General features: G+C 38.5%; 1 protein-coding gene across 1 annotated transcript in view; it reads left to right on the top strand.

The window, feature by feature from the left end:
- Positions 1-10,720, top strand: part of ATXN2 (ataxin 2) — a 42,722-nt gene that overhangs the window by 9,324 nt on the left and 22,678 nt on the right. The window contains exons 5-10 of the mRNA XM_019620918.2: positions 1,203-1,294; positions 3,733-3,930; positions 4,432-4,610; positions 6,121-6,330; positions 8,355-8,537; positions 10,130-10,318. Of these exons, the coding sequence (XP_019476463.1) occupies positions 1,203-1,294; positions 3,733-3,930; positions 4,432-4,610; positions 6,121-6,330; positions 8,355-8,537; positions 10,130-10,318 (1,051 nt within the window). The remainder of the gene's footprint in view (positions 1-1,202; positions 1,295-3,732; positions 3,931-4,431; positions 4,611-6,120; positions 6,331-8,354; positions 8,538-10,129; positions 10,319-10,720) is intronic.

Here is a 10,720-nt window from a genome sequence, read left to right as displayed (position 1 = left end):
GTTGGTTCTGGAGGTCTCTAGAAAGCTGGCTGCTTCTCTGGATGTGCCTTGCCACAGACATTCCTTCATTTTAATCTAATAATGGGGCTAAAGATGCTGGCCTATATCACTATATGTCCAGTCTTTGCTAGCAGCTGCCCCAGCACTTTCTTAAAATTTGAACAAGAATAGCTGGATTTCAAATGCCACTTTTGGCAAATATTGACAAATGGCAGCTGCTGGGGTAAGGAACATGTTTGATTCAAGGAGTGGCTGAAAAAGGAGCTTTTATTAAGATCTCCACATTCAGCAACACACTGAAGTCACTTATGTTTAATCAGAACATTCCTGTCTGACGATCACTGCGTTTGTAAATGATGGTGAAATTGTGCTTAGCTAACTGTCTTGGAGCTAAGATGAAGGAAATTGATAGGAGACTGACCCATGGTTTAATAAGCACAGGTACAATCTCAGCAGATTATGCATCGTTAGATGAAGAGTATGTTCTTAAATGGAGCTTCTTTGTATATCATAGCAGTCAGCTTTTACTCAACCATGCAAGCACTTCTTCTTAGCAAGGTTTTGTGCTGCATTGTGTTAAAAGCAAGAATGGAGTCAAGTTATTTTGGAGAATATTAACTTTGTCTTGCTGGAACAGTTACCCTGTCAATTTTGGTGTATGTACTGTACAGCTGAGATTTGTTGGAATACCTAATGCTGTCAGTGCTTTTATGGAACACTCAAAACATTAATCATTTGTGAAGGTTAAAGCCTTGAGTGCTGTAATAGCATACTTCGTAAAGTGGAGAAGTTGCCCTGATCACCAGGGGTCTTCTGCCTGCAGTGTGTGTCTGAGATAATTGCATTAATAGTGCTTTTGGGAAGTATCAGTGCTTGTCATAGCAAGGGATGCTGCTAACGTTCAGAGCTGCATACTGTGTGTTGGCCATTAACTAGTACAGAGTGGGTATGGTGCTTAGAAAACAGAAAGCAACCAACCACAAAGCAAATAAGAAACCTACCTGGCTTTTTAGGAAAAGTACATACATCTGGTGAACAAAGACCCCTGAAATAAATTGTGGCTCTGCTAACTTTATGATATGAACAGTGAATTTGTGAGCCAAGACAAAAGAGCAAAAGGTTTGACTCCTGCCACCAGCTCTTGTTTTTAAGGGAACGTGTTTCCAGTGACATTTTGAAAAACAAGCATTATTTTCTTCTAGTCCAATGGATGGGATCCCAATGACATGTTTCGTTACAATGAAGAAAATTATGGTGTTATATCAACATATGACAGCAGTTTATCTTCTTATACGTAAGTTCTAAAATATTTTCTTATTAGTTTTGTATTTAATGTTTTCCCTGATGTGACAAAACTTGTATTCTCAAGATAATTTTATATATTTTTTAAGGTTTGGAATCAAATAACAGAAAAAAAAATAATGAATGAATAGTGCTTAAGAAACCTTGCCAGATTTCTGTGAATAGTTTATGTAGCAATCTGTATATATTCCCTTACATGGGCACAGTTCATTCCCGTTGCAACATTTTCTGAATTTAGGCATGCAATAACGCTTAATTCTTAGAAAAACTTTTACAAGTAGAGTGAAAAATACCAAATGGTGGAACTATAATGTGTCTTTATGTAGCTGCCATATGCACAGTTTGTGTTTAACCCAGCAGAACAGTCTGATTAAATCCTAATTTTATTGTGATTATTCATAGCGTAGGTACTGGAGTCTTGAAATGCTGCTGATATTTCGGGGGGTTTGTGCTGTGTATAACTTATTTAGCAGACTTGTGCAGACCTAAAGTTTTAGTTACAGTATAATAACAACTTGAGTATAGAAGAAGTATGAAGTCTGCTGTGCTTACTTTGGCAGCCTGGACCCATTCCCAGTAGTCTGCAGCTATAGCATTCACTGCAACTACAACACAAACCAGTTGCAGATGTTGAACAGCCAGCATGAAATGTCTTTATTTTCCTCCTCTTTTTACCCACAAAGTATAAAACTTGGTTGTGAATGTCCAGGAATTGCAGTGATTATTTTTATTTTCTAATTTTTTTGTCTGCACATCTCTTGTTTAACGTTTTATTGTCACATTATAGATGTGTTTTAACAAAAGCCTAATTGGCATATGTCTGCATCCTGGGGAAACTGTTCCTAGAGCAATGAAGTACACTGAAGTACTTTTTGTGCTTCTGAACTTTAGTCTGCGATCTTTCCGCTTTATGGGTATTAATGGACACAAATTAAGAACATGAAGGTGGCTTTTAATTGCTGGAGACAAATTCCATTATTTCCTAGCCAAGCAACTTGCTTTGCATTTTGTCGCTTTAGTTGGGAAACTTATTCTGATTTTTCCAAGCATATGATGAGCATGGTCCAGCTAACTGCTTACCTGTGCAATTGGAGGATTGCATAGGGTTTACTGTTCATTTTATCTTCCCAGAGCTTAGCATTAGCAAGTATGGTTTGTCAGTTTGCATAAAGGCATGAGCACGCTCCTTGGCTGTGGTGATGGCTGCTGTGCTCACATGTATCTTATTTCTGAGGCCATGCTTTCTCTTTCGCCCTCTTAGCCACCATTGATAATGGCAGCAGCTGGCCAAAAGTGTGTGTGAGGAGGGAGACTTCTGCTGCAGTAGCAAAGCTATGTGTTACAGTTTGGCAAAGCCACTTGCTTTCATAGCCTTGTCACCAACACTTGAGTAATCTTGCGTGTGTTATTTCTTACTTGGGCTGTTTCTCCAACTACTTCCTTTGTTCTTTGTTTATATTATCCTAAATGAGTGCCGTACCTATTATCTAATACCAAGCATTGCATGGTCAGAGTCTCAGCTCTATGTAGCATATTCTAAAGTAAAGTCAATGAAACAACCTTCAGAACTTTAAAATTTGAACCAAAATCAAAGAACAAAGTTATTTCATAAAACTTGACACAAAAATTAGAACAGGTGAAAAATGGCAATGGCAGATGGACAGAAGGAAGTGTCAGCTCAGTTGTGGTGTCATGTCGTAGTTCATTATTTTAGTAATTCATTGCTTGTGTATTGAGTTCTTATTTGGTGGCTTTCCCAAAAGGGCTACGTGTGCTCGTTGCAGTGTGATATTACCTAATATTGTAATGCATAGAATGAATGGTTTTGAGGTTCCAGGTCATGGCAAATGAGTCTTGGGTTTCTGGTCCCATGCTCTAAGGTACTGCATTCGTCTCTTCTGCAGTTACTCATAACTGGAAGAACTGAAAATCTGCGACTAGAATTATTGGAGGATTAAGTTTGTAACTCTTAACTTCAGTAGTGTTGGGACTCTTACATCTCTTGTGAATGTGTAAATTGCTAAAGCAACTCACATTTGGTCTCTTGAATTAGCTTCCTATCTAAATAATGGGCTAAGACCTTTTTGTTGCTAATGTGCTCAGCCCTGTTAAAAGTTGGAGACTTTTGCATACTTTTAGGGACTGGGGCATCCTCATGTCATAAGAAAAAGCTTTGCATCCTGACCTTGGTTCTCTAGGCAGGTAAATGGCACTGATTTTGTCCATAATGTCAAACCAGTCCAGAAATATTGCTATCCTTAAAAAAGCATTGTAAGTCTCCTGGCTTAAAAGCAGCTTGCGTGTTATTTTCTTTTTCTTTTTTTTTTTGGTTTGTAATTTGTCCTTCTAGAATTAATGCTATATAATTTTGTAGGTTCTTTGTACTTCTGAATTCATTTCAGATGTTCTTTGCCTTCCATTGTCTTTCAGGGTGCCATTAGAAAGAGATAATTCAGAAGAGTTTTTGAAACGGGAAGCCAGAGCAACTCAATTAGCAGAGGAAATTGAATCAAGTGCCCAATACAAAGCTCGGGTTGCCTTGGAAAATGATGAAAGAACAGAAGAAGAAAAATATACTGCTGTTCAGAGAAATGCTAATGAGCGAGAAGGTCATGGTGTGAACACTAGGTACTTGCATACACTATGAATAGTATTTTCATTTAAATGATGTACATATTTTGGTACAGTAGCAATTTACTCATTGAAACTGTGCTTTTTCAGCAGGGCTGATTAGGTTAGGAATCTTGTGTAAACAATCACTTGCTGGTTTTGGCACTCATGCTGACTTGTACACCTCTACTTGGCCCTGTATTATCTGTAATGAAATAGACTTCTCCGTTCTTATATTTCACTGTGGTGAATTCATACCAAATTACAGGAAAAGGCAGTGGTTTCAGCATGTCATGGAGAATTTCAGGCCTTAGTACTAATGCATTCAGTGTCTTTGGGCTCTTAAGAAGTGAAAAGTGTAGTGAGTATCAAAGGATAATTCATAGGGTGAATATTTGATCAAATTCTGATTGTATTTTGAGCTTGTTTTGAGAAAGATAGGAAGTATCAGCAAAGAGTTCTTAAACTCGTTATTTTCCAGATCTTCCTCAACACTGATAGAAATTTGCTGTGTTTCAGGGAAAGTAAGTACGTTCCACCTGGCGGGAGAAACAGGGATGTTCTGTCTTGGGGAAGTGGAAGACAAAATTCACCAAGGATGGGCCAGTCTGGATCAGGCCCACCAATTTCAAGGTCTGGATCCCACACTTCAGATTTCAGTCCTAACTCTGGAGCAGATCAAAGAGTAGTTAACGGAGGCAAGTATCTGAAGTTGAAATTAATGTGCCTTAGAAAAGTGCAATAAATTACCTAATTACTGTTGAAACTGCATATGATGTGGTTTTAGTATGTGTATTTAACAAGCTGCTTAGCATGCATCATTTAACACAGAGGTGGTGATTTTTCATCTGGGTTTAAGGTATTGATAACAAAACATTCATTTGAATGCATCGTATGTAGCTTTGCAGAGCAGCAGTGTCACTTGTTTCCTACCTTTGTGTTAGATGATGGTGCAGTCTGCAGCTTTAAAGATGAAAAATTGCTTTTTTGTATTTTTTTTTATACTACTGCTTAGCTTTCTCTCGAGGAATAGCAATACTGACATCTAGTGAAAGGGAGGTGGTGGCTGTACTGGAGGAGGCGTGTGCCTTCCTTCCTGGTGCTTGGATGAGTTCTGCTTCCTATTATAGAGGAGAAAGTAACTCACTGGCTTCACCATCATGTGGGTGGAAGAGCCATTGATGGGAAACTAGGAAAAGTTATTACAGGAAAATCAGTCAAGTCTTCTCTCCAAATAGTTACTTGAGTATTTTCTGCTGTAACATTTATGAATGGATATTGCTAGGCACTGAATAGCAGAAATTGGTGATTTATAAACTGAATACCCGTTTTTGAGAGATGGACTTTAGCAGTAGCCCACCTTTGAGGCATTGTTTCTATATGATAAAAGTACTATTAAATGAGATTGCTGTGAATTAAAAATAATAATAGTTTAAAAAAAAAAAAGCATAATGCTCAAGTGCCTCTATGTGGAGAGGAAGTCAGAAATATTTAAAGGTAAGTGAAACCTTCTTCTTAAATAGAATCAAATGTAAAAAGGATGTACAACTGAGTCTTGCCCAAACAAGTTGAAATTTGTACTATTTGTGGTCTGTGCCATCCTATTACTTTGCTGAATCAACATCATACACATAGCATACTGAAAATGGCTTATAAATAAAACCTATTTGGTTTGAAAACAATGAACCCTATATCCTAGATTAAAATACCACATTAATACCGCAGGTGACTGATAGAGGCATAGATGTCAGGATTCAGACACTGAACACCGCTGTTTTTTGTAAAGATACAGTTCCTAGAATTGATACTGCTCATCATTTGGTTTGGAAGTAGCAGTTTGTGCGTTCAGTCCTACACACGAACCACTGTACGAGAACCTCTGGTAGCTGGTGGAGGACCGATGCGTACCGTAGAGCTTATATATGATAGGCTAACAGATCAAACTTTACTGTCTATTCCTTAGTAGTATTTGTAGATCCTAATTAACCCTTTGGGGAGTTTGTGACATTCAGATACTAAATTTGACTTGAAGCAGAGTCAAGAACCTTACAGAGACTATTTTATTGGTTGCGGAAATAAATTAACCTACCCCCAAAGGGTTAAACATGAGAAATCATTTTGTCATATTTTACTTTTTTTCTGTTGACCTTTTTCCCCATAATTTTTCTTTAGTTTTTATACTTTCCTTCATATCATTTGTTCTGTCAGGTGTTCCCTGGCCATCGCCTTGCCCATCTCCTTCCTCTCGCCCACCTTCTCGCTACCAGTCAGGTCCCAACTCTCTTCCACCTCGGGCAGCCACCCCTACACGGCCGCCCTCCAGGCCCCCCTCGCGGCCCTCCAGGCCCCCGTCTCACCCCTCTGCTCATGGTTCTCCAGCTCCTGTCTCTACTATGCCTAAACGCATGTCTTCAGAAGGTACAATACCACAATTTGTTCATGTTTTTGTTTGTCTTTGTTTAACTCCTTTGTGAGTTTAATTACAAAATTGTTTTTCCTCTTCATTACTTAACCTATAATTTGTGTTTAACTTTAGTTTATCAGACTATTTCTATTAACCTTTTTATTTGAAGAGCTTTACAAAAACAAAATAAAGCTGTGAAATTTCCCAAGTTGGTATGAAATAAACTCAGCTTTGTAAACGCTGCTCAGTGTCTTAACCAACAGCAACATGCAGGACCCGATAAGTTTAGAGAGCACTGTTAGGAATATCAAATTATAAAAATCTAAAAAATATATGAAAACAGTTGTTTCACAAAAAGCAGTTTCAAATTAAACAAAAGGTGATTGAATCATTTTAGTTAATTTTAAAAAAAGAACACTATATTTAAACACGTGCAGTGTGGAATGGGATAGGATGAGCTGCTTCAAAGATGAATCAGTAGAAAACATTAGGTCTAAGTTTGTATTGAGGCAGGACAAGTCCCTAGTAGCCGAATGTATGCAGGGAAACTTTGACACATGATCCTTGGTAACTTTATGCAGTAGAATCTGAACTAAATGTATTTGTAGTCTGAGGGTACAGTAAGGAAAAAAAAGTCTAAATTTGTAAGTGCACTTAAAAAATAAAAAAAAAAACCCAAAACTGTCCTGCACAGCACAGTCTGGCAATCCTGGAAAAATGTAAGCTGGCTACTTCAGCTCCCTGGAAACATGCACACTCTCTGCTATCATAGGCTCTGCTGGAGCCAGGTTAGAGAAGCATGCTCATTGAATCAGTAGCATGTTCTACAGCTTGCCTGATAAATGCTCAGCATGATCCATAACCAAAAAGTGGACAGTAGCAAACATGTCTGCACGGTGTTCTACGCCAATTAGATTTATCAGTGTGAGATTTCTTTGAAGTAGCAAGATATAAAGAATCCGTGTACAAATTCAGTTATTTTTTGAGCGCTTGTGATTGACTTGTCAGGCATGCAGTGAACTGCTTACTGCAACATGAGAATTGCTGGGAAGTGTATTCTGTAAAATACTTGCTTGTATATAATTTGGATTCAAGTGTGCTTTAGATTCATGATTAAAAAAGAGGCTAATGTTTAAAGTTTTTATAACCAGAAGAGGTATTTGGTATTTTAGAGCCTTATATAAATGAAACCAAGAAATTGCTACCTGTACTTCTGTTACTGATCTAAATGAAAAATGAACTGTAATCAGCCAGATTGTCTTATGCTCATGCACCATTTTTCCTTTTAGGGTATCAACATTTGAATCTGATATTATAAAGGAAATGTTGTTAGGTTGTAGAGACTGTATGGCTGCTTAGACTTGAGTGTAACTTTTCTGTGGCAGCTGTATAAACTGTTCAGAATTACTGTGTTCTCTTATGACTTCAGCTTCTGGTGTTAAACATGCATGACTGGAACCTTGGGATAACAATAACTTGTTTAGTTGCAATTTTGCTGACTTGTTAATGAATTGTGACCTGCTGCAGGCAATTCAGCTCTGTGCAGAATGATCTGCTGGAATTCCCCTACAGCGTTGGTCAGCCAGTGTTGGCAGCTGCTCTGTAAATCAATGTTTGGCATCACTGACCACCTGACAAAAACAATGCAATCCTTTTTTTTTTCTTTTTTTTTTCCTCTTGAAATTGTTTGATGCCTGGAGCTGTGATTATCCAGCAGGAGGTAGGCCACTAATTTTTTTGGCTTTTCTTGCTGTAAGCAATATTGGATGCTTGGATTCAAATTTTTAAATCTGGTAAAACTTCTAAATATCAATTATATACTTTTTCTTAGTAAGGTGATGAGGATGCTGCTAGTCTGGCTGGACCAGTGGCTTGATCTTTTTGGTCTCATAGATCCCTGGTTCTAGTCTATGCCAGTGTGATTGCATTATTGTGAGTTACTAGGTTAAATGCACTTTTATAAGCAGACAGTATACTTGAGTATGGTTTGTGATGGATGTTGAGTACTTATTGTGTGGGGTTGTCTTCTTTTTCTCAGGGCCTCCACGGATGTCTCCTAAGGCACAACGGCACCCTCGAGGTCACAGAGTCTCTACTGGTAGGGGTACAATTTCAAGTGGCTTAGAATTTGTATCTCATAATGCACCAGGGGAAGCATCTACTACTGCAGTGGCACGAGGCAGCCCTTCAGGTGGGACGTGGTCATCAGTTGTCAGTGGGGGTAGGTAAAGCTTGGCTTATTGCAGATGGCTTGCCAGGAGTATCGTAGAGTCTTAATGCTAAGCAGAGTTCTGCGTTTCTAGACAACCCAGGCTCTGAATACACTGGTCTGCTAACTTAGCTTGCTTAGATGAAGCTGGAGAAGGATGTTACCAGGTAGTTGAGTGAAACAACTGGTGAGTTGATCCTTAAAGTGTAATACTGTCTGAATTGCAGAGAGGATAGGTCAGTTGCTGTATGTAAGAAAGGAAAAATGTGGGAGTTGTTGAAAGAAATAACCTTCTGGCATGTTATTAAAGGAGATGAGAAAAAGTTAGATACTTTTCTGCTGAATTTGGTTAGTGACAGCCTAGCTGGATTGTTATGGTTTAGAAAGGTGTGAGGATTTGGGTAGAGGAAGGCTGGCATTACAAGAGAAGACGAAATGATGCTCAAGTGAAGTTGGATGTACTTTTTCTTTAAAAAACGATGCAGATTCTAAGTGGTTGTGTTGTGTTTGTCATAAGTACTGTAGTAGCAGATAGAATCAATGTATTTTCTGAATCAGCTAACACTTTTTTTTTTTCTTTTTTTTTCCATGTTTGACTTTAAATGTAAAGCTCAGTCTTGTGACAGCAGCCCTGGTTTTGTAGTTGGGACTGTGTTCTGGTCAGTCGTCAGCAGCTGAGTGCTTTCTTGATTCCAGGTGCAAGTGAGCAACAGTTCAGAGTCCGATACTTTTTAGTGGTGTTAGAATTCTAGAGAAGGGCAATGGAAAGGCATTTTTTAGAAAGCAGATGTGACTTACTGCCTAACGCATAGACAATCCCGTAGAACTGGTTGCCTTGTAGAAAAGTTTTAAACACTTCTGTTCTGGCATTCTTTCCAATTCATCTTCCCTTCCTACCCCAACTTTATATATCAATAACATGCAAGTAGAACTGTTAAACAATTCACTTTTCTTTCTTCTTGCTCACTTGAAGTTTATGTATGAATGTGTGGCATAAAGGAACTAACTAGCCACTGTGGGATGAGCAGGAAGCAGGAGGTACAACTTAACTTTTAAAGAACACACAGCTTTCTTTCCTGCTTTAATGCAGGGACAAAAGTGGACATCAAATCTTTCAATGAGAAATGCTGGGTTGTTTTTTGTTTTTGTTTTTGTTTTGCAGCTGGCAAACCTCCAAAGGAGGTCATGCTGTAAAGTGGAAGGTGGTTGGTTGTTGTTTTTTTTCCTTCCCCCCAGCATTTCAAAAAACATTTTTTATTTGTTTGTATGGAGATGCAACCACCTTTTTTCTTTTCTGTCTGAAACTTTGTTAATGTGAGCTCTTGTACCACTGAGGGGCCAGAGACCACATTGCAGTTTCTTGGTGGATCTGCAGAGCAGTGATGTATGTTAGGGGACAAACTGCAGGAAAATGGCACCATTTACCTGAAATGCTGCATTGTAAAGAACTAGGAGATGTACCTGAAAGGTAAACAGGTTTTCAGTCACTAGATAATGTTCCATTGAATATTTTAAAGCATGTTCTTAGTCATTTTAAAATTAAGCAAAATGCTGAGCAAATGAGGAAACTTATCCTATAACTGTTTTTTCCTGTTTGTTTCTAGTTCCAAGATTATCCCCTAAAACACACAGGCCTAGGTCCCCAAGGCAAAGCAGCACTCCTGCAGGACCAGCTCTGCCTTCTCCTCAACCTGGTACTATTCCCACTGAATCTGTTGCCATGCCTGTTCCAGCTGCCTCTCCGACACCTGCCAGCCCTGCATCCAACAGAGCAGTTACCCCTTCCAATGAAGGTGAGTAACCCTCACTAGCTGGCAGATGCTTCCCTTGCCTCATCTCTGAAAATGAAAATGCCTTTACAAGAGCAAAGCTGCTTTATTAAATGATGGCAAAAATTCTGACTGATGCGCTTGATTTTTCATGTCCTGAGTTCCCTTTTTCCCCATGATGATGACTTAGAAGTAAGGCTCAAAAGGCTTTTTAGTTAGACTGTATACTTAATTTCCCCTGCCCTTTATCAGGTATGGAAGTGTGGATGTTTGACCTAATTTAGGATTTTTTTTTAATGTTTTTTTTTGCTGTTTTCTCATTTGAAGAAACTCAGATCACTGGTTTCTTAGAATGTTAGAAGCATAGTGAAAGAACAAACATTTCAAGAGCACAGTCATAAAGATCTGACTCTCAAATATTTGTAA

Source organism: Meleagris gallopavo, chromosome 17, assembly GCF_000146605.3.
Source record: "Meleagris gallopavo isolate NT-WF06-2002-E0010 breed Aviagen turkey brand Nicholas breeding stock chromosome 17, Turkey_5.1, whole genome shotgun sequence".
Lineage (NCBI taxonomy): Eukaryota > Metazoa > Chordata > Aves > Galliformes > Phasianidae > Meleagris > Meleagris gallopavo.
Note: the sequence above shows the minus strand (reverse complement) of the source record. Positions and strands in the feature narration are given on the sequence as shown.